Source organism: Sapajus apella, unplaced genomic scaffold (assembly GCF_009761245.1).
Source record: "Sapajus apella isolate SASKATOON/1434 unplaced genomic scaffold, GSC_monkey_1.0 scaffold10, whole genome shotgun sequence".
Lineage (NCBI taxonomy): Eukaryota > Metazoa > Chordata > Mammalia > Primates > Cebidae > Sapajus > Sapajus apella.
The window spans coordinates 12,382,363-12,407,044 of NW_022436950.1; the positions used below are offsets into that span (position 1 = coordinate 12,382,363).

General features: G+C 36.1%; 1 protein-coding gene across 22 annotated transcripts in view; it reads right to left on the reverse strand.

Moving 5' to 3' along the window:
- Positions 1–24,682, reverse strand: part of MFF (mitochondrial fission factor) — a 34,058-nt gene that overhangs the window by 4,305 nt on the left and 5,071 nt on the right. For 6 of the 22 annotated variants that reach the window (XM_032277614.1, XM_032277617.1, XM_032277618.1 and 3 more), the window contains 7 exons: positions 23,790–24,010; positions 22,459–22,628; positions 13,310–13,398; positions 10,843–10,917; positions 6,305–6,463; positions 2,764–2,796; positions 839–898 (listed from right to left, as the gene is read on the reverse strand). In XM_032277614.1, the coding sequence (XP_032133505.1) occupies positions 839–898; positions 2,764–2,796; positions 6,305–6,463; positions 10,843–10,917; positions 13,310–13,398; positions 22,459–22,628; positions 23,790–24,010 (807 nt within the window). The remainder of the gene's footprint in view (positions 1–838; positions 899–2,763; positions 2,797–6,304; positions 6,464–10,842; positions 10,918–13,309; positions 13,399–22,458; positions 22,629–23,789; positions 24,011–24,682) is intronic. The other 16 variants (XM_032277620.1, XM_032277621.1, XM_032277616.1 and 13 more) reach the window with 7 other exon arrangements.

Genomic DNA, 24,682 nt, shown 5'->3' on the forward strand with positions numbered 1-24,682 from the left:
CACAGAAATGATGCTGCCAGTTTAAAATCTACTGCTACAGATAATACATTCCTGCTTAAATAAAACTGACTGAAAAAATTATACAATAATAGCATCTGTGAATACCAACTAGCTTTTGATTTTGTTTTTCCAGAGTATGGGAAAACTACATGGGAATTTCAGCACTTAAGAACTGTAGTTCTTCCTTCCTTTTCAGCACTTAAGAAATGTAGTTCTTAAGTGCCTGTGCATGTCAGGAAGAAAGGAACACTCAGCCTAAGCATGTCTGAAAGTGTGAAAAGGGCAAAAATAAAAGAGAAGGCCTTGGATCAACAGATGATAAAAAACCTTAAAACTAAATTTCCTTTCTAATATTCACCTTCCCAAGCTGTGGAGTTGTCAGTGTTGACTTCTCCCAATTTAAGATGATGCCTTACAGGTTTGTTCACACACTAAAAGTGACACTGCAGATAATTAACGACTTAAAAGGAAATGCTGGGCACAATTCAGGCAACCGTTAAAATGATGTACATAGAATAAGATTTAAGACAATTTTTTCTGTTTTAGTATGTAAATTATTATAAACCACTTATAAACTATTAACACTTCATTTAAATAAAATATCTCAGTTGTTCACATCTTACCATAATTATTAAACATTTTCCCTCATACTAACTGGCCAAATGTCATGACTGATTATTCGCTGTTCTTAGAGAGAAGCAAGATGTACTCAACGAGGAAAGCTGTAGAAAGAAGTTCAGCTACAACACACAGGCATGGCTACAACATGCATCATGTCCTGCAACACACAAATTCCGCCAACCATTTACCCTGGTAATTACAAAGTCTCAAAATTTACCTGACGTTGTCATGATGAGGATTAGAAGTGGCGGCAGCAGACCCACCACGCAACACAGGTCTAAGGCAGGTTTTTGCGGGAGAAGGCACAAGACAGAATCAGGAAACAGAGAAGTAATAAAAGCAAAAACAAGACAAATAAATGTCAAATAGGATTATATTGTATGTTTCAATACAATATAATATCTCTCAACTACTTTAAAAAATTCCTGTCTCGTGTTCTCCATTTTATCATTTTTATAAATTAAACATTTTATCATTTCATAAACTACTGATTAAAGAAACAAAGAGAAAATCTATATTTACATGAGAAAACAGCACCAACATATAATTTTTTTTGGTGCTTTATGAAATTTAAGACAGAGGACAACTCTGTTTAAAAAGTGTAATTCCTTTCTTCTAGTTGAAAAAAAAAATCACTAGCATCTTTGAAAGCATATCAGGACCCGTTAGCTGCACCTGTATGACCATGGTTGTTCATCTGGTATCAACAGCTCTATCTCAAAAAATGTATTAATAAATTTCAAGAAACTTCATTTCCCACAGTTCCTTCCCGCCCACCTTATTAAGTTTGAGTAGTGTCTGAGGTCTCAATGTAGCTGTGTCTCATTCAAACTCTCAGCTCTCCAGAGTGAAAATGCAAGCCTCTGCTCTGGAGCGGTGAAGATCAGGCAACGTGCTACAGCACATCACAGAAAGTGCAACCAACAATTTGAGTCTGATCTTGAGACAACCAGGAGTGACATACAGGGCCGCTGGAAGTGAAGACTAAGGTGCACTGGGAAATTGGTGGGGATTTCCACTCATTCTCAGTATATACTTTGGCGCTAGAGGACAGTTAGCTTTCTACCTTGATAAGAAGCATCCTTTCCAATAAGTGTTATCTTTTAAAATCAAGAAACAAAAGCTTATACATGTTCACTGGTCAATTCCCCGTAAAACAATCAGCAATCTCTACTAAGCAGAGAGGGAAGACTGGAATACTGGATTCATATAAAGATTTTAAGAATTATTAAATCCTATTTTGGATATCTCATTCTCTAAGTAACTGATCTGGTTTTGCCTAAGTATCCAGACAATACTTAATTATACAACGGTTAATGTTTAATACCAAACACACTAATTTTTTCTGTAAGTTGGCACAGCTGTGCAATTTTGACCACAATACAAATCATTACTTTCTGATAATTCAATTTATAGAATAAAATTCTAATGTTTAACTTCTACATGTCTTAAAGGTACTACCAGTGCTTAAAGAAATTTCTGGGCCAGGCATGGTGGCTCACGCTTGTAATTTCAGCACTTTGGGAGGCCGAAGAGGGCAGATCACGAAGTCAAGAGACAGAGACCATCCTGGCCAACATGGTGTAGCCCTATCTCTACTAAAAATACAAAAATCAGCTGGGTGTGGTGGCGCGTGCCTGTAGTCCCAGCTACTTGGGAGGCTGAGGCAAGAGAATCGCTTAAACCCAGGAGGTGGAGGTTGTGGAGGTTGTAGTGAGCCGAGATCGTGCCACTGCCCTCCATCCTGGCAACAGAACAAAACTCTGTCAAAAAAAAAAAAAAACAAAAAAAAAGAAATTTCTGGAGCCTAGATGATAAGGGATTCAGAGACTTTTTGGGGAAACATGTTTGACTTTTATTTTATTGCCTAAAAACCATGAATAAATCACATATGCTTGAGACAGGTCTTAAATTCACCTCATCCTACTAACATATTTACTCTGTGGTATTAGAAACCTGTTATTTAACTACAATCTTAAATTACACTAACATGAAAATGGTTAACTAGATGAAGCCAACACTGTGTGTTTCCTAAAGCTTTTAAAGTGTACACAGTATGTTCAAATGGGTCTGTGATATTCAACATATTCCACCACAGAGATTTCCCTTTTATAATGCAGAGCCAGAAAATAATACAGTTACCTTTCACAACGTATTTCATTTTGTCTTCTCACACTGGCAATTGACACATATAATATAAAAGTAAATTAGACAGGTATTTGGCAAAGTTAGAAACTTCATTCAAGTACCATTTTCTATAAGCATGATTTAATACATAAAATCTTTTCAACAGTATATTTTGGAGAGTGGCAAAAGGGAAAGAAATCCAAGGCTACCACTGAGCTCCACCATTAACTTGTGTACTCATGTTTCTGAGTAAATATGCTCTGATGTAACATAACATGTGTTTCTTTGCTATAAAAACATAACCTGCTACAGGAAATAAACAGTTTGATTGGGGGATCAGGAATTACACATTTTTTTAAAAGAGAAAAATTATAAATAACAAATATTTTATCCACTGCAACTCTAGATTTCTAGGTCTTCCAAGTTGTCTATTTATAGGGATACTTGCCAAAAACATAAATTATTCACACATTGGTTTCTTATTCTATTCACTCAAAGCTGGTACAATCTGTTAAGGAAAAACTGTAAAAAGTAATCAAGCCCCTCTTCAAAATAAGAGCTAAGCATTACTCATCTATCAATATTTAACCAATGTTCTTACACAGGAACGAAGTTTCTTTTTTAAGATGTTAATATTTTACATTGTAAAATGAAGTACATAGCTCTAACAGATGTAGGGAGAGATGGGCATTTTCTAACCAGTTAAGGACCAAATCGTAATAGTATCTTAATTTTTGCTGCACCTGAGGAAATAACACACCTGGTGCTTTGGTAAATTTTCAGTATGAGTTTTCCAAATGCATGACACTGACTTGTGTAAATAAACTTTTCTAACATGTACCTACGATTTAAGTTGGTGTTCATATTGGGCTTGGTTTATATCATCTACATTCTTGTAAGAAAAAATATATAGTACATAAACCTTTCGACAGTGTCCTTTAAAACATAAACTGAAAATAGTTCGTATGTCAAGGAATTGTGAATCTGCATTATTTCATAGTGATAAAGCAAGCAAGAAGCTTTTTTCTTTTTCCCCCAAATAGTTCTAGCTTAAATTAACTATACCTAATGTGATGATGTATGACCAAAAGATAAGGTATTGCATTAGCATAATAGCCAAGAGTAATAAAATAGAAAGGAAAAAATGATGTACAGAGCAAGGAACGTAGAAGCAGTAAAAGTTTTTAAGCAGTATTATTTTATAATCATGCAAGTAGAACATTATCCAAATTTCACATTCCTATTTCTTATATCTGCAAAGTTATGCTGGATACTTCTCATAGAGGAAATAAAAACTGATTTGGCACTTAAAATTCTGATCAAATCTTGCTCAACATTGAGATCCTAAGAGATCTGAATACAACTTTAACAAATCTTTAAAGTGGCAATAAGACTGATGAGAATCTAACCCTTGGGGCTCCAAGGTAACAACTAATGGTATAGATCTAGGAGCAAAGCATTATTAATATAACTCCTTCATGAATTTTTAAAAACTTACTTAAGTGAATGAGAAAAGATAACTTCTTCCCAGAAAAGGGATGTTAAAGTTATCAATTCATCACAATGTAAAAAACTGAAATAAAATTTCACTTACAAGTCTAAAAATATTTTTCATTATTAAAAAAATACAAAGTTTATACTAATACAATTTTTGATTTTGTACATTTGACCCTGAGGCACAATTGTTTTTCTATTATGGAGGAAAAAAATCCGTATTTTCAAAAGTTCCACATTACTGCAATGAACTGTGTATATGCTGATAAGGGGATTGGGACAAATACTTTTTTTTTTCTCCCTGGGACATATAATTTTAATGTAATGTGAATTTGTTATCTAGCTATTAGTTTTTATACAAGATTTAGAAATGTATTTCTCATTCAGATACTTTAAATGTAATAGCATTTGGTACGATATACTCTGACCTAATAATCTGGTCTCCACTAGGATTTATTGTAATCAAAAAGTTAAACAACTTAGCTGATGGTCAATAATTCTGTTTTAAGGAGGGAAGAGAAAATAGGCACTTGTAAATATTAGTTCTTAAGTGCCTGCTACTTTATATTCAACATCATTTGAACGATCTTCTACCATACTAAAGAAAGAATTGGAGGCCATTATCCCTATATTATAATTAAAGGTGGGGAGGGGAGAAGATCCTCACAAGAATCCAGAAAGGTAGATATTACGATCCTTCCTCCCCATTTTTCAACAGACAAGGAAAATGAGGCCCAAAGAAGCTAAGCAGTTTGTTCAAGGCCACCATGCAGCTACGCACGGGGTGGAAACCAGGTTAATTCTGAGTGACTCCCTGAATCCATGCTTTTTGTTCTGAACCTTGCTGCTTCTTACACCTTCCCAATAGTCCAAGAATGTCTTTGAAGCTTCAAAAAGCATAAAAGGGAGTCAAAACCCCTGGGGAAAAACCAACAAAACATATCTATACATAAATATGTTTATATAATTTGCCTCCCACGCCCTGGTGCCAGGAGCTTTCTTTTTCATCTCATTGTAGTGCAGCTTTCAGTCCTTGGGTCCAAATGCATAGCACCAGGTCATCTCTGGGAAGGCTTAGAAAGGCCCTGAATTCAACAATGATAAGTAGCATGGACAAGTGCTTGAGAAGTACGGTAACATACTCAGGGCCTGTGTGAGGACTACAAGCATTCAACAAGAAAAAGTTTGTTCAGTGCAAGCCAGAAGACATATGCGTTCCTAAGAAACAGGATTTATTAGAAGGGCCAGCTTAATTTATTGTGAATTCTTCAAAATGCAGAAAGTAACAATTTAATTAAATAATCATAAAAATTCAAACCCTGACTACCAGAAGCCACTAGATAAGTGTTCAGAGTTGAAATGAAATTGACTCTGTCTTTCCCACACTATTCCAAAAAGCTCCTGAATTTCCTTTTAAACATTAAGTAGTAACAAAGTGAGGACAAAAAGTACTTGAAATCGCTACAAAAAAATTATTTGTATGAGTAAGTCTTAGTATACTACTAATGATTTTACTTGGAGATGTTCAAAATGATATGTTATCAACACTGAAAAACATCAGCGTTCTCAAACAGATGACAGCACTTGGAATTTTCAAAAGAAGCCTAGAAATCAGTCGTTGAGAGGAAAGGAAAAAGTGTCCTGACATCACCTCCTCAGATTTGCTTTAATAATCCAATCATTTTAGTAGCATAAATGATTACTACATCAAAAGACTAAAGAGGACTAGTATGCTTCAGTCCAACACTCAATCCAACGAGACCCCTTGGCATATCCCCAAATGGAGTCAAGCACTTAGAACAGGCTAGAAAAGCCTTTGAAAAAAATCATCCGCTTTCTTTGTATACTCTCCCTGATAGATGAAAAGCTAATGTAATCTTGTGAAATGTGAATTTTGGACAATAATTTCAAATTAAAAGAAGGTAAAGCAAGCTGTTTCAAACCATTGCATCTTAGAAGGAGGCTAGAAGGTAAAAACAGAAAAGGAAGACACCACAGTCCACTACACAAGAGGCCAAAAAATATGCAACAAAGCTGGCAAGAGTCATGGATGGCCAATCACCTGCGATTTTCATCCAGCACATCCAAGATCTGCTGGTATGCCCTACGAGTAGAAGACTGGATAAGCGACAAAATGCCACGAGCAGAGGAGAGATTAGCTCCATCTTCAGGTAACATATGGGGAGGACAGACCCGAACCTGTTGTGGCGATGGTGTCACACTGTTTACACAAGCATAGCAAACGAAGAGAAAAACACTCAAGTCAGATTTTTGTAAAACTTCAGCTGAGCAGTCTTTTGTTAATGTTCTTAGTTTACCTTAGTTTTCTTGCCCCCCTTTCCCACCTTTCACTCTCCCCACAAGAAAACAAAGAATAAACATTTTGAATTGTTTTCAAAAACTAGCTACAAAGCAGCACTTATAACTTTGTAACCCTAAACATCAAAATAAATAAACCGAATATGAAAGAACAACTTTACAAAGGGAAGAGAGAACTACAGCAATGAATGTGTTCAACCCCTACCATTGGAGAAGCAGTAGCATTCTTTACTTGGTGTTTATATTCCAATTCAATAAACCAAACTTCTAAGAAACAACACTGCTGTCAACTTATGGAAGATTACCAGAGTAGGACAGAGAATTCTCATACACAGATGTCAAAGTTTAAACGCATGAATCAAAAGTGATTCCATAAAAACACCATTTCAAATACTTCATAGAGACAATGAAGTTTATGATGAGCAAATGACACTTGATTGCTTAATTATAGTAGGCATCTGTTCTCTAGTTAAATAACTACAGCATAAATGACTCTATCTGTTCTCTAGTTAAATGACTTCTACATTCCCAAATCTGTGAATACAGTGAAAGAGGGTAAGGACACTTATTATCAATGGCTGATAACCATTTCTGGGCTTCTTAGTGACAATAATATTAATCATTCTTTCATGTCTGGGCTGAGATGTACAATTTCATTTGTCCCCACCCGCCAGTGCTTTCTGAAAGCTGAATGAACCAATTCTTATGGTTCTAACCTAAACTCTTAAGATCTGTGTCGGTATTTTCAGGGAGCTGTTTAATGTTACGGCATAATTATCTATTGAGAGGTATTTAAGTGACACATGGACTTGGGAGATGGTTTGTTACAATAAGAGGGCTATGACGGTGGAATGAGGGCTCCACATTCTCAATGTCAAGGCAAAACTAACACCAGGTTAAATGTCATCCCATGTGTATTATGTCTAAAAGAATAAAAGTGAAGCAGATGATAAACAACTGAAAAAAGAAAATCTCTTATTTTGACTGCATAATCTTTTCTAACAGCATGTATTTGTTTGCAAACTACAAAATAAGTGGGATAATTTTTGACAGGATAGTTACAGTCAACTAATATTATTCTCAGAGTCCCAGAAAATTAAAGAACAAAATCTCCTTCACAATTTTATGAATGACTTTGAATGGCTTGGTGATCCAAAGAGAGAAGTGCCATAATATGAAAACCATGTTTTTCAAAGACTACTTAGAAGATCTAAGCCAAATCTTAACATAGAAAGTAACTAATCCACCAAGCCTGATTCACCATAGGATTTAGGCGTAATGGTGTCAAGATAAACTCAAATTTTCAGATGCAGTCTTGTGGTTAGTGACCTTAAATGTCTGTCGAGAGACCGGCAATCTCTGGGAATACATGTAAGCCAACACTTATCTACTGACCCATGGTACTTGGCAAAACCCATACTGGGCATGCCAGAAGGGAAACAAAACAGAACAAAACAACCCCAGCCTACCTGTGAAACAACACTGTATGTTAGTCTTATACTCAGAATTCTCTTTAGGTAGCACTGTGAAAACCTGAAGCTCTTACTGCTTGTGAGAAACCAGATTGAGTTCATGTTAAAAAATATATATATCATCGGAGGCAGAATTAAAAATGGCCAGTTTTGCATCAACAAGAACAATCCATCTTATACTCTTCTTGATGGAGCAGCCAGCATAAATGCCTAAATTCACTTTAGCAAGTTTTAAAGGACTAAGCAGTACTTTGCCTTTGCATTTGGGGGCTTAAATTGAATACTTAGTGTATCATTACGTATTGATAAACTAGCTACATAGTAACATATTAAAGGCTCCAATAATCAATATTTAAAATTATAATCCTGGGGCAACAGTACGAATGAACTCAACTCAAATCCATGAAAAAAACTTAATGGATTTTTGCCCATCAACAATTAAAAGAAAAGAAGGGTTACTCCCTCTAAGAGAAATCCTTTTGCCAGAAGCAAACAATAAATGAACTGTTTATTTAAACTGCAAAAGTGCAGGTGTTTTCTGTCCATACATAGGAAATGAGGAAGTCATCTTATAAAATAGTCAAACATAAACTTACTTCAGATTAACTACAAGGAGTTCCTAAGATGGAATACGGAAGGTTGGATTCTAAAACAGTCCATAAGATCTCTCCCAGTTCTAAGATTCTATGACCACATAAAATTAGAAAAAACCTTACATGATCCTCAATTATAACTTAATATGAAAAATATTTATATAGAAAAATAAAAGATAAAGTTATTATCAATACTAGTAAAGATTTCATCAAAAGCAGCATCAAAATCATAACTTGAGTTTCTAGTTGTTTCTCAAAAGAAATTAACATTTCAAAGATTAAAAATTCAGTTTTTCATTCATGTGTATGGCAATCCTCCATAAACAGCAAAAATGAAATTGGGAGTATTTTTTTAAATTGATGACTGCTTTTGCCAGTGTTAGGTATAGATTAAATAATGTCTTTGCTTGGTAACATTTAATTTGACCTAAAGATGAAATGAATCCCCATAAGATCACCAAAACTACATTAGTGATTACAGCCAATAAATAATTTATCAATTCTCTTTTCTTTTTAAAACTTTAAGCAGTCTTGTTGGTCTTTTTCACAAACAAATGTAAGAACAAAAAAGAATAAGCTCCATTTTAACAATCAGTTTGACAGTAGCTAAAATGTACTCCACAGGTATAAACGGTGGAGGGAAACAGCGCTTTTACGTCTGTCCACTCATGTACCCATCCAAGGTTTAGTGACTGTTTCTGTTGTTTTGACAAGTAAACTATTGCAGAAAGTAAAAAAAGTAAACATACTACAAAGGCACTGAGAAGGTTAAGTAAATGGCATTATATGGATTAGTAATTTAATAAAAATGTACTTTGATAAACTGATTCCAGTGATGTTATAAAATAGCAAAATCTCAACTTTACCTTTTTAAAAGAAAATGTTAGAAAAACTTGAAGAAAGCACTGATGTTTACCATGCTTCATTAGTAATAGCTCTACCTCATGCTTACATGGAATCTTATTACACAAGAGTTAAGTAAACCACACCAGAGCCGGGTGCAGTGGCTCATGCCTCTAATCCTAGCACTTTGGGAGGCCGAGGCGGGTGGATCACTTGGGGTCAGGAGTTTGAGACCAGCCTGGCCAATATGGTGAAACTCCATCTCTACTAAAAATACAAAAATTAGCCGGGCGTGGTGGCCTGCGCCTGTAGTCCCAGCTACTCAGGAGGTTGGGGCAGAAGAATTGCTTGAACCCAGGAGGTGGCAGTTGCAGTGAGCTGAGATTGCGCCATTGCACTCCAGCCAGGGCAACACAGCGAGACTGTCTCAAAAAACCAAAAAAATGAAAAACAAAAAAACACTAGCTAATGTCAGAACTAAAATTTAAATTAAAATGTACTTGGCATAACTATGTCATTGTTAAAAGTAAGTTCAAAGTCAAGTACCTCTTTATTTGAGTTTTCATAGGAATAACGTTTCTCAAACTGTGGGTGTAACCTCTTCAGTGAGGTATCAGACTCTTCCAAAAAATAGGGTAAAATAATAAAGAGAAAAAATTTTCACAAAAACACAAATATATTAATTTCTGTTGGAATTTTAAATAGAGAGGAAATTCTAATATACTGCCACTATCTATGGCAATTGAATTGTTGTTCCTTGATGTAAAATAATAGAACCAGAATAAGAGGAAAATTGTTGGCTATCAGTGTGGTTTCTTCTGTTGCTTAAGACCTATATTAGCTATTGAATACTTGTATTATATACCAAAATGTTCTGCTCCATGAGAGTTAGTCATTCTCATGCCTTATTTTGTCACATGGAAAGAGTGGGTTTAAAAATAAATGACAAACCACACTTAGACTCCATTCTTCAGGGACAAGATAGAAGAGAAAACACAATGTGGTGAAATTTACAAAAAAAAAAATTGGGATCACTTAACCAGGTGAAGTTGAATCTGTAGAGAACTATTATGCCACCATCAAAGCAAAATCAAAAGGATGCTTGGTCCTTACGTGCATATTATATTCCATGTTCCCTTCACCAATACATGCAAAATCATACACAACTTCTTTAGCTGGTCTAGTTATTTTTTCCTTAATAAAGGTATATAATGACAGTTTGAGAAATCCTAAAACAGAGGTACTAAAAAGCCAAACAGGAAGATAATTAGGATAGTATATGTCAATTACCTGGTGAATAGATTAGTATTAATACAATCCTTCAAAATCAAAACAACTCCTACTTGTGAAAAGCAGAGCAGATAAAATCTTACGTGTATTCCGGTGCAGAAATCGGTGCTTGGAACCTTGAAATTTTATTTCTTGGGGCAGAATCTGATCTGTGCCACCTTAAATAATAATTATGCTTCTTTTACATATTCAGCTTTTATATAACACAAAGAAAAAGCTAGATCTGATTTTACTATTTAGAACTCATTTTTGTGCCAAAATCAGCATCTGATGATAATCTTATGGCCTCTTCAAAGAAATTAAGAAAACAAAGGCTAGTGCTTCTGCTCTCATACTCATTTCCACTGTTATTCTTAAAGCCATGGAATAAAATAAAGTGGAGGCAGGCAAAGTTTCATGCATTATGATGCACAACAATTTCATCTTACAAAGAAAAGACTAAAGTAGGTAAAGATAGCAGAAGTTTAATAATTATTTTAATAGAGGTACTATATTAATTGTTTTTTTTCATTATGTTAACATTACTGAATCATATGTTCATTACACAAAATTCTAAAGTTAATAAGATGTGGGTCCTTAAAGATGAATTCAATTGTAAATTACAAAATTAACAACAGTAGAGAAAGAAAGGGCAAGATTACATTATTAACAAATTACGTATATAACATGGTAATATACGTAACAACCATAACAAAAAATATGGCTAAGCAATGTTAAGCATTTCACTGTGAAAATGTATAAAGATTCATTACTTTTACTACCAAAAATGAGATTTTCAGTTTAATTAAAAATTTAGAAAATGTCACTAAAGCAACTTAAAGAAGAAAAAGAAATCAAACATTAGTTAACACTGTAAATCTTTTCTGTTATGAGGAACTTATGTTATTAGGTAAATGCAAAAATATCTATAATCATCTACTCTAAATCATACTTCACTGGACTGGTTTTCATACACAGTAAAGGGGTTTCCTTTTTCTTCAGTTGAATGCAGTTATCAATAATACATACTTTGGGAGAAAAATAAAAGTGGTACTATATTATAATAATTCTGTTTTTGTTTTATTAATATAAAATGTCAAAGCAGCTAAGGACCTAAATAGTAAGCCACATCTTTATACAGTGGGAAAAGCTTACTAGAAATCATTGCTGCCTTATGATAATGGTACAAAAAGAAAATAATTATAGCCCTTGAATGTATGTTTAATCACTCTGTAAAGTACTAATTATCAAGAAGCTACTTTAGCCATAAATGATACAGCCTCTTTACCGTTTGTGTAATACATTTGGAAATAGTCTAGAAAAATGGATTTCATGGGCCTGCTGACATCACTAACAACCAGATACCTTTCGGGAAACACAATCATAAAACATTTTATATTACTAATGGTTGAATCTTGCAGTAAGCATTCCTTGAAGGAGGTATATATTCATTTTAACTTACTCTCTTCTTACACAGTCTTTCAGAATAATTTTAACTACCTTAGGAGACATTTCAATATTCTCCAAGAAATCAGAGCAGGTTTAGTTCTCCTTTCACCTAATACAAGATAATGGAATTTCAATAAGGCAAGCAAATAATTTATAAAGAAGTTAGAACTTCCTTTTTCTTTCAAAGCAAGGATAAAAATACATTTAAAAAATCCCCTCTCTACCTTGAATATTAATGACCCTAACTATATCAAAGCCCCTTCTGTACCCCTATACTCTTTAGACATGTCCAAACTAGAAACTAATATGGTATAATATAAACTACTGTCTTGTGCTCTAGTTATTTTGTAAATAAAACTAAACGTTGGCATCTATCTAGATTTGCTGGCTCTCAGAAGAGATGTATCATCTCCTGGTTCATTCAGTTTCCACAGAAGCTAACACGATGCTTTCCATCACACATGGTCCATGATGAGTTTATGAAAACTGGCCAAAAAATTAATGAGAAAGAAATACTAATTTATATAATCTATTTAAAAAGCTACTACTGACAATGCTTTCTGATTAAAATTCTGACCAGTTTTCAAGAACATTCTGTTTGTAAAAATTCATTAATTTTAATAAAAAAGTAAAAAAGCAATAATATATCTTGTGGCAGCTTTAAAATCAGAATTTGATAATACAACCAAATGAAAAAGAAAGGTTTAAACAAATAGGCTTTTAAACAACATACTTGTATTTTTTGAAAATGAAAAGGACCTAAAAAAAAATCAATGACTCATAAGGGAGAAAGCTAAAAAAATACTTTTAGAAAGAAAAAAATTCTGCTTGTCTCACTACATTGTTAAACACAGCTCATTAGAAGCAAAGCTGGAAAGGACCAGTTCACAATCTTATGGTAACTTAATTAGCAAACCATGCTACACAGGAGAGGATAGGTTACTGAAAAATTCTCACAACCAACAAAATGGCTAGATTTAAGACTGTAAGTATGGCAAAAATGTAAGACAAATTTTAAAAACTACAGGGAAGTCATTATTTAGAAAAACATGGGCTTTTCTAAACAGAAAATATACTGAGAAAACTTACAAAGGAAATATAATGCTTAGTGCTGCTACTCACAGAGAATCATTTCTGACCAGCTGTCCATTTTGGCGAACAGCATTTTCACTCATAGACCGCTCTCTTTTTAGTCTGCCAACTGCACGGATCTGTTAAGGCACAAAGAAAGGGAAGGAAATAAAAATATTCCTAGTAGCCTAGTAGCTGCTTAGCATCAAAAGAACCTTGACACAAGGCAAGTCAAAAAATTTACAAAGAATATAACTAAGAAAAGGCAACCAAGAATTGCTGCCAGGGAGTGTATTACCGACAGACTTGTTAAAAATACACATACACACACACCCCCTACTTACTATAATGCAGATAAACAGGAATGTCTATTTACTTTAAGAATGCTACTCTGGTTTCTTTTTTAAGTATCACTCTTACTTGGTACATTTATTATTATTTGTTTAATCTTATTTATAAGAACAATTTATAAAAGTTTTTACAGGCACATATAGAAAATGGAGAGTATCTGTATTATAAATAAATGCTCCTGGTTTCTAGGATTATAACAAATTAAGATTTGGTTGAATATTTGAAAATTAGACTAAAAACGTATCTAGCTTAATGGTATTGGCATTCCAGAATGGCTGCCATCTCTAATCCCACATGTTCTTCTTACAAAATGTCTTTGACCTTCTTCCAGTAAGAGACAGGATCTGCTTCTTTCCCTTGAAATTCAGAGGGCTGGTGACTCCTATAGAAATGATGCAAAGTGACTTCTGAGGCTAGATCCTAACAGTGCGAAAGAAAGCAGGCTTTCTTTCCCCACGTTGTTCATATTTGGAATGGGACCATGACATAAGGAAGGCCAAGTAACCACACAGTGAGGCCATGTGTAGGTGCACCAGCTAACAACCCTAATGGAGGTCGCAGGCAACAGCTGGTACCAAGTGACACGTGAGTGAACAAACCTTCAGATAATTGTAGCTCCAGCTGTTGAGTCATCCTGAGCCTTTGAGACTTCCTAGCTTAGGCCCCAGACATTGGGAGAACAGAAACAAGCTTTCCCCATCACGTCAACTGCAAATTCCTAACCACAGAATGCATGAGCAAAACATAGGTTTGTTTGTTTTAAGCCACTAAGTTTAAGATGTTGTTACATAGAAATGGATAACTAGAACAGTGGTAATCATTAACTTTTCTGCTTATTTAAAAATACATTTTTTTTTTTTTTGAGAGAGAATCTTGCTCTGTCACCCAAGCTGGAGTACAGTGGCATGATCATGACTCGTTACAGCCTCAAACTCCTGGGCTCAAGTGATCCTTCCACTTCATCTTCCCAAGTAGCTGGGACTACACCACCACACCTGACTAATGTTTGTATTTTGTGGAGATGGGGTTTTACCACATTGCCAGGGCTGGTCTCGAACTCCTGAGCTCAAGCGTTCTGCCCACCTTGGCCTCCCAAAGTGTTGGGATTATACTTTCGCAGGTGTGAGCCACTGCAAAGTACTTAAACAAACAAAACAACCCCCCCCCACTAAAATAGCCATGGCAACATTATGGTTTTATTTTGCTTTTTGGCTTTTTTTTTTTTTTTTTTTTGAGACAGGGTCTGGCTCTGTCGCCCAGGCTGCAGTTCAGTGGCACAATCTCAGCTCACTGCAACCTCCGCCTCCTGGGTTCAAGCAATTCTCCTGTCTCAGCCTCCCAAGTAGCTGGGATTACAGGTGTGCACCACCATGCCCAGCTAATTTTTGTATTTTTAGTAGAGACAGCGTTTTACCATATTGGTCAGGCTGGTCTTAAACTCCTGACCTTGTGATCCGCCTGCCTCAGCCTCTCAAAGTGCTGGGATTACATGCATGAGTCACCATCCCTGGCCAACATTATGGTTTTTTAAAAATTAAACTTTATTGTAAAAAACAAATAGTATATGAATTAAAGAAAATTAATTTGGAAAATTAATATTTTCCAAAGTACCAATCAATATTTATTGATGTTTTTGGTCAGGCACAGTGGCTCATACCTGTAATCCCAGCACTTTGGGAGGCTGAGGCAGGCATATAATCTGAGGTCAGGAGTTCAAGACCAGTCTGGCCAACATGGCGAAACTCCATTTCTACTGAAAATACAAAAATCAGCTGGGCATGGTGGTGTGCACCTGTAATCTCAGTTACTTGGAAGGCTGAGGCAGCAGAATCACTTCAACCTGGGAGACGGAGGTTGTAGTGAGTTGAGATAGTGCCACTGCATTCCAGCCTGGGTGACAAAGAAAAAATTAATACATATAAAATTATATATATATGTTTTTAAAAAGGTTTGGGAGTAGATTATTAGGTTACTAGCACCATTAAGGTAGAACAGGTATTTCTTGCCAACAGAATTTAAAACCACACTATGCAGCACACAATTTCAGAACATAGTTTTGATTCAGTTATGATCATGAACCACTTACCCATCTAAACAACAAAAAAATAACTTCTGAAAACAGAGGAGTCAGTTTGGAGCCTACTGCAGTTACCATTTTTTTTTTTTTTTTTTTTTGAGACAGAGTCTGTTTCTGCTGCCCGTGATGGAATACACTGGCATGATCTCAGCTCACTGCACCTCTGCCTCCCTGTTTCAAGCCTCCTATCTCTCAGCCTCTGGAGTAGCTGGGACAACAGGTGTGCATCACCATATCTGGTTATGTTTTGTATTTTTTGTAGAGATGGGGTTTTGCTATGTTGCCCAAACTGGTTCTGATCTCCTGGGACCACACAATCCGCCTGCTTTTGCCTCCCAAAGTGCTGAGATTACAGGTGTGAGATACTGAGCCCGGCCCTACTACAAGAACTTTTAAAGGTTAACCTCAAAATAAAAAATTACTTTTAAGTAATTATACATAAAATCTAACACATTCACAATTACGTGCATCTTATTCATGTACAGTGGGACTACTGGGTTGGTTTGTGAGAATCCCACTGACATCTGCCTTCCTACCTACCAGAGAAGTTGTGGCTGCTTTCCCTACAGGAGGACAGCTCTTCCATATAGCAAAGATCCGGATGATTTGTCTATTAAGTCAGAACCATTCCTACGGCTATGTGGTGAGAACTAAGATCAAGAGAACTGGAAACAATGGGAGAAGACAAATATACCTATGACTTCAACAAAGCTTGAGAAGTGAGAGGATTCTAAGTGTACTGCTTTTTTCACCATTTGAAATCTAATTTAAAATATATCTTAACAGGAACACTGAGCTTGACATATTGCTATATGAGGGGCAGAGGAGGAAGGTAAGATAAAAGCATATCATCTGTTATGCCTTCTAATATGACTAACTGGTTTACTGTAACACTAAAGAATTCAGATGACTGCCTGGGGTGGTAAAAAACACCAGTGATCTTTAATTATTTAAATATTTTTAAAAATTTTACCATTCAAGGTGGGGTGGTGGATGTTTTTCTTTTCTTTTTCTTTTTTTTTTTTGAGACAGAGTGTCACTCTGTTGTCCAGGCTGGAGTGCAATGGTGTGAATTCAGGTCACTGCCAACCTCCACCTCCTGGGTTCAAGTGATTCTCATGCCTCAGCCTCCCAAGTAGCTGGAATTACAGGTGCACGCCATCTCAACCAGATAATTTTTGTATTTTTAGTAGAGACGGCGTTTCATGTTGGCCAGGATGGTCTTAAACTCCTAACCTCAAGTGATCCACCATGCCCAGCCTGGATGTTTGTTTCCATCTGAGATTTTTCTTTTGTTTTGAGATGTGTTTTAGATAGGGTCTCACTCTGTTGCCCAGGATAGAGTGCAGTGGCACGATCTCGGCTCACTGCAACCTCTACCTCCTGGGTTCAAGCAATTCTCCTGCCTCAGCCGACTGAGTAGCTGACATTACAGGTGTGTGCCACCATACCTGGCTAATTTTTGTGTTTTTTTGGTAGAGACAGGGTTTCACCATGTTGGCCAGGCTGGTCTTGAATTCTTGACCTCAAGAGATACATCCACTTTGGCCTCCCAAAGTGCTGGGATTACACGCATGAAACACCATGCCTGGCCTCAACGCAAAATTTTAAAATGTCTTCCAAAATCATCCATCATTGATTAAGCACTTACTTTTATTTATCCCTGAGGCTCAGAAATAGTTTCCTAGGTTCAAGCAGCTTCCTGGAAGTTGGGTCATAAGGTCTTCTGTGTCTAGTTATATAACATGCAGCACTAGACACATGTTACACGCATGTATACAATTCCCCTTTAGTATGCTTATACTGCAAGTTAAATTTGATTATTCATAAATTCCTGGGCAAGTAAATGTCCTCTAGGTTTTCTGATGGCTGATTCTCTCAATCTGTTCAAAGCCCACCTCTCAGGAATCTGCTAAGAGCCTTAGCGTTTTTCCTCTATACTCATGCCCATTTTCTGTGGGACTTCTATTGCAGAAGGGGGAAAGGTACAAATTAACAATGTAGACTGGAAAATTGGGATAAAAATCTTCCCTCCCCAAAATGGTCACTGTCCAAAATGTAAAATCATGAATCATGGGGAGAACAGTTAAGCCAGTAACTGCAGGTTTTGGGAAGGACACATGGCCCAGTTTGTCAGGAATGAAGACACCATGCTTGTGCTAAGAGGGCCTTCAAACAGTAGTTGTACAATGAATGCGAATGCACATGTCTGAATTTTCCATGCATGAATATGCATACATATATACAATTCAGCTTTTTCCTTGTCTCTCCAGACTTTTGCTCCAATCTGCTCATTGCAGTCCCAGCTCCTCCTTCCACAGGTGAAGAGGAAGGAAAAAGAGCTCAATAAACCATCGCCAAACTATGATCAGACCCATATTCATGAAGTTCTCGATTTTCTAAGCTCTCGCAGGAGCCTTTTAAATATTCAGTGAGTCGCTGGGAATCCTTCTGCATTTGTTTTAGGATATATCATATAGCTATATCATATGGTTTTTTGCTTCACATCCTTAGCATTGCCATGTCAATTGAACTGGGTACCAACAACCATCTGCTACTTCTATAAGGTAGAATTACAGGTCTAGGGCCTTCTGCTAGACATCCGTGGCTTTTGTGTTATCCTTCAGATTCTAAGCCTGTGGCTTTCTAAGTATTAATCTGTGTTAAGGGTGGTTCTAGTTAGATATTATTTCTTCTACTCCTCGAGCTCTGGCTGTACACTCTGTACCTAACTGCTATAGAATCTGGCATCCTGTGGATGCCATTTGATGGCTTCTGTATAAAGCTGGCATGGCTTGGAGATAGTTCCATTTCTGAAACCACTCATTGCCTTTACTCTTCTCTTCCAAAATCAGGTCAGGGTTTACATACGCCAACTGATTTTGCTCCTTCCAGATTAATTAGTAACTATGGACAATTCTTGTGTATATCTGGGGTTCAGTGTTCTTCAAAGATTTATCATAGAAATGAATGGTATTCTCATACTTCTCTTTGAAGTAAGAGATGTCAACTTGGGAAAAAGCTTTTACTCTCTATCTTTAGTCAGTCTGTTTTCTCTTCTAACTTCAATGGACTTCTCACAAAGCTCTTAGGATTTATTGTAGCTTATTTTTTCAAAGCACACCATGCCTTGATTGACAGGACATAACGGCAGAGTCCACATCTTTGACTCGGTCACACTGTTCGAGGCTGTGTCAAATCTTACAGGCAGCATTTTCCAACTCTTTCTTTACAGTTCTTTCTTCTTGTTCTCTGGAAGGTCCTTCCCCACTTGCTCTAGTTTGGATTCCTTTTTGAGAAGAGGTAGTAGTGTCAGTGTCATAGCTTCTTTCTCCTCATTCACACTGCCCAGTCTACTGTAAGAACACTGAAAATTGTCATGACTTAGGCATTCTGAATTTCATGCCCAGATCACACAGTTTATTGCATAGTTTTTAGTTCTCTATAAACAGAATCACCAAGCAATGGTCTTATTGTAGAGTTGATTTCCAAATATTGGTGGAGATGAGGCATATTGAAAGGGTTTGTCAGCTTCCTCTCTTCTAGACAAGCATCCAGGTTTTTAAACCCTCTTTGAGCTAAGGGATTATTTATGTTATGTTTTAAGCCCTCCTCAAGGGCTCACCTGGATTCTTTAAGCCAGTTTAAGATCTCAAGTACAACTGCTTTCTACAAATTTATCCCTTGTATCAATCAGGCTTTCAGACAACAATTTTATAGGCTTCCTCATAAGGCTTCTCGTGGTAGTCTCCTTTCTTGAGATAGGTCAATGGTTCTCAGCAGGGGGTGATCTTGCCCTGTAGAGAACATTTGGCAATGTCTGGAGATATTTTCTTTTTTATTGTGGTAAAACACACATAACATACACAATTCCAACCATTTTGAAGTGTGTAATTCAGTGGCATATAGTACACTCACAATGTTGTATAATCATTACCACTATCTAGTTCCAGAACAGTTTCATCAGCTCAAAAGGAAACCCCATACCAATTAAGCAGTCACTCTCAATTCCCCTCTCCTCTAAACCCATGGTCACCACTGATCTGTATCCTGTCTTCATTCATTTGCTATTCTGGACATTTTAGGTTAAGTAGAAAAATGCAATATATGACCTTTGCTGACTTCTTAAACTTTACAGGTTTTCAAGGTTCATCTATATGTGGCATGTATCAGTACATTATTATTATTTTTTTTTGGAGATGGAGTCTGGCTCTGTCACCCAGGCTGGAGTATAGTGGCGTAATCTTGGCTCACTGCCACCTCCACCTCCCAGGTTCAAGTGATTCTCCTGCCTCTTCCTCTGGAGCAGCTGGAACTACAGGCATGCACATCACCATGCCCAGTTAATTTTTCTATTTTTTGGTAGAGACAGGGTCTCACAATGTTGGCCAGGCTGGTCTCGAACACCTGACCTCAAGTGATCTGCCTGCCTCAGCCTCCCAAAGTGCTGGGATTACAGGTGTGAGCCACTGCACCAGGCCAGTACCTCATTTTTTTTATGTCTGAATAAGAGTTACTATATGACCAGATCATGTTTTGCTTATTCATTCATCAGCTGATGAACATATTAGTTGCTTCCACTTTCGCTATTATAGACAGTTTTGGATATCATGACTTGGAAGATGGTAATGGCATCTTGTAGAGAGAAATCACGAATGTTGTAAACATTCTACAGTGCAAAAAGATAGCTCTCACCACAACCAGGAATTTTCCAGTCCAAAATGCCAACAGTGCTGAGGTAGAGAAACCCTGGCATCCACTGCAGAGTGACTACTACGGAGCAAATGTTCTGGGAATCTCACTTTACAGATTCTCACTAACACCTGAATGAATCATCAATGTTATCAGCACTCAGGGCATTATTGCTTTTCTATTTCAGCAGATTTCTCTAAGCTACTAGAACTCTGGCTCCCTTACCCCTTCCTCCCTGGCTCACTTCAACTGAGTGCCTGTTGAAAGCTACTGGACCCTTCTATAAACCTGTATAAACTTGAAGTCCAAACCATCATCTTTGCTTTCAATAGGCATCTGGTATTAATCTCAGAAACTCCTCTCTTTTGTCTCAGGATCTGGCTCCTGCCACAGGATTTTAACTCTTTCCTAACCATAACATTTATACATATTGAGCTTTTAACACAAATTAGAACATGTCCTTACATGCATTATCACATTTAATTCTCATAATAATCTTATGCACTTGGCATTATTCTTATCTTTATTTCAGAGATAAGCCCTAGATTTGTTAAATAACTTGCCCGAAGTGGTTAGTCAATGGCAAAGTAGGCCTTCAAAGTTAGGTCTAATTCTCACACAAACTTTTTTACCCCAGTGTTATACACTCTGGGCATCTATTTGACTAAATATCACAATTAATGCAGGCATGAACCCTGTATAGTCTTAAAGCCTGGGTCTGCTGAGGGAAGTCCTGGCAAACTTTTTTCACTCACTCTTAAAATAATCACTCAGAGAAGTGCCTGGGTTGCTTTCAATCAGTTAGGAGGAGCAGAAAGATCAAAAGAAAAACAAAACCCAAAGAATACAGTAAGAAGCATTTCTCTCCTGTCAAAATCCTCACTGTAGGACAATTATTTTTACAGCTATAATTCCCAAGGAACTTTGGGGAGCTAGAAAGCTTGGCCTCGAACTGGGAGCACACTGGATACTTTTGTGTAACCATCTTGACTTTAATTATTCTCTTCTATTAAAGAATTTTATATCTTTTGTGTGTGTTGATGTCTTTCCCTCACTCATATCACTGTCCTGCTGGAACTAGACAGACAGCAAACTTTGTGAATGCAAGAACTCTCATTAATTCTTATACTGCATACAGTACCTCAAACATAAAAGTTCAAAAATGTTTGTTAAGTAATACAATTCTGCAAATATCTTAGGGCCTTTTTGTCATGTAAATGTTCATATTTAGTGCTTTTCACCAAACAAATATCTAGAATATCCAAACTATGAGCATATCACCTCAATTACCTCAGCAGAAACTTACAACCTAAGAACCTAGTCCTAGAAAATTGCACTGCCCTAGACAGTATGGGTGCTTTACCCTCTTTGGAAAGGACTACATGAAAAATGAAACCAGACACAAGCAGCACCATTCTTAATAAAAACATATTTTTGCACATTGTCTTATACTTGCTTCATGGCAACATGTTAGTAAGTTCAGAAGCTGCATGAAAAAGACACAACTCCAGAAATCATCACAGCAAAGAAGCTTCAAAGCTTAGCTGCCAAGTCAATGGCAGAGGCAGGATTTGAGCTCTGCTACTAAAGCCTTGTTAGTCTACACTGCTACATTTAGGTCAATGGGCATATTAATGTGATGCTGTATAGTAGCTAACTCAGTGGAAACTTTTAATCAAATAAGCGAGAATAGGTAATATAAAAGGAAAAAGAGCTTTCTTTGCCCTGTTTGCTAAACTGATTTTATAACAAAGTGATATATTTACTTTTTCTTGCTAAATTTCCAAACTTTTTCTTATTATTTAACAAGCAACACCTACCCAGAAAAGTTTGTTCTTCAAACCACAGGAATTTAATTATGCTTTCCACAAAATTTACATTTTTCTAAAACATTACATTCAAATTTAAAAAATAGCATAATAACTTATTTGGCACATTTGTAAATAGAATTATTAGTAATGTTCTATTTGGAAAGCTTTCGTGACATATTGCTAAGGACATGTTTTATAGCCTTTTCACTCTTCTCTTTTACCTTTGTCTATATTATTTCAAATTCTAGTAATGTTAAAATTCTACTTACTTCTTCATTTTGAGGGGTTGTAGCAGGTCGTTCTAAATCCAGAAAATCTAGTGGTCTTTCACTTAGTGTAAGCACACGAGGTGGTGTTTTGAGTGCCAGGGGTTTAAAGGGAGTTGACTGAATAAGGTCAAGATCCGCTGGTCTTGAAAATGAAACATCTTCATTATTTCCTAGGAGTTAAGAAGAGAGAGAGAGAGAGAGAGAGAGAGAAAGAGAGAGAAAAGAAAAGCATGGAGGTTTTTTAAAAAGACAGTGATTTTTGTTATAAATGTATTTACCTTCTGCTTTTGAATCATCTCCCAATAAGCATTAGTTTCTTTCAAAATATGCTTCCAACATATTACAATACTCAGTTTTTCAAACTGACAAAACATTTGAATAGATACTTCACAACGAATACATTTAAGTAGCCAAAAAGCACATGAGCCTATGGTCAAAATTATTAATAATCAGGGAAATAGAATTAAAATCACAACATGGCCCTACACACCCAAACAGCTACAATTTAAAAGACTGACAATACAAAATGTTGGCAAGGATGTGGAACAACTGAAACTCACACATCACTGATGGAATGAAACATGGTACAAAAATTTGGAAAGCAGTTTAGCAGTTTTTCAGAAAGTTGAAAATAACTTGTAGTATATGATCCAGCAATTTCAGTCCTAAAGATATGAAAACATATGTCCTCACAAAGACTTGAACCTCAGTATTCACAGTGGCTTTAATCCTAACAGCCTCAAACAAAAAGCAATTAATGAATGAAGATCAATGGATAAATTATGGTATATCCAAACTGAAATATTACTCAGTAATAAAATTGAATGAACTGATATATGCAACAACAGAAGAATCTCAAAAACATTACACTGAACAAAAGAAGCCAGATAAGAACATATACTCTATGATTCCGTTTACATGAAACTCGAGGAAAGACAAATCTAGTCTCTGCCTATAGAAAGGAGACTATGGTTGCCTAGAGTTGAGGGGTAAAGACTGAGCGAGAAAGAGGCACAAGGGAACCTTGTGGAGTAAAAAATGGTCTGTATTCGGACTGTGGTGGTGGTTATACGGGTGTTCACTTTTGTTGAAACTCATCAAGTATACACTTAAAAATGTATATATTTTATGAGTGTAAAACTTCAATAATTAGTTGAATTACTAAAAAATGCTTTGAAATTCAGACTATAATAATGAATAGAAATGTCAAAAGTGTAAAGTTGCATTTTCCAACCCCTTTTCTCAGTAACATTAAAGAAAACTCCAAAGTTTTCATAGAAATATGTAAAACAAAGATTTAACAGGCAACCTTCTAAATAAAGGTGAAATACCTGCTACAACAATCCTCTCCGGAACCTGCATTATCACACTAGCATTTGGAACTCCTTCTTGGAATCCTTGTTCCAGGTCGGCGTTTGGCGGTGCTACTTTTAACTTTTCTGGGACCCTCATTCGCTGACTAATGCCTTCAGTATATTCCATTTCGTACTGAATTCGACTAATTTCTGCCATCTCAGCAGCAGTGGGAGAAGGAAATGCTGCCCCACTCACTCTGTGGGAGAAAAATTTAAAGACAGGGCTGACTGAGTGTTATAGTATCAGTGACCTCTATGTAATGAAGTTAGAAGACAATACCTTACAGAATGAGCGAAAGGAAACTTCTCATTTGCAAGTGCTGAACATATAAAAAGGAAAAAATAAATGATGAAAGAAAATGCTTTCCTTAACAAAATGCCTTCTTGCCTATCAGCTGAAATTGTACCTTGAGGATATTGCTTAGGAGCAAAATTTTAAAAGTATTATAGAACTATAATACAAATGTGTATGTACACATACACACACACTCTCTTTCTCCGCATAAATATGCATGCTGCTTATAACTAAAAAATGCCTGAAATAAAATTTAAATTTCCTCATCAATTTGAGGGAAAGCTGCTTGGACTTTAAAAAAATTACAATTAGAAGCTGCTGTCATGCATGAAAAAATAAAACCTTTAAATGACAAATGCACCTGTTATTCAAAACCTTTAAATGACGATGCATAAAATGAACTCCGAATTTACTAAAAAAGAAGATGCAACTCCCTGAAAATTACATCACCAATTAAAACTTCTCCTAATGACTGAGATGCAATGAATACCAAATATAGAATTTGTAATAATAAATTCTAATGCTTGTATTCATCTTTGGAGGGATTGAAACTTTTACCCTATTAATTTGTACT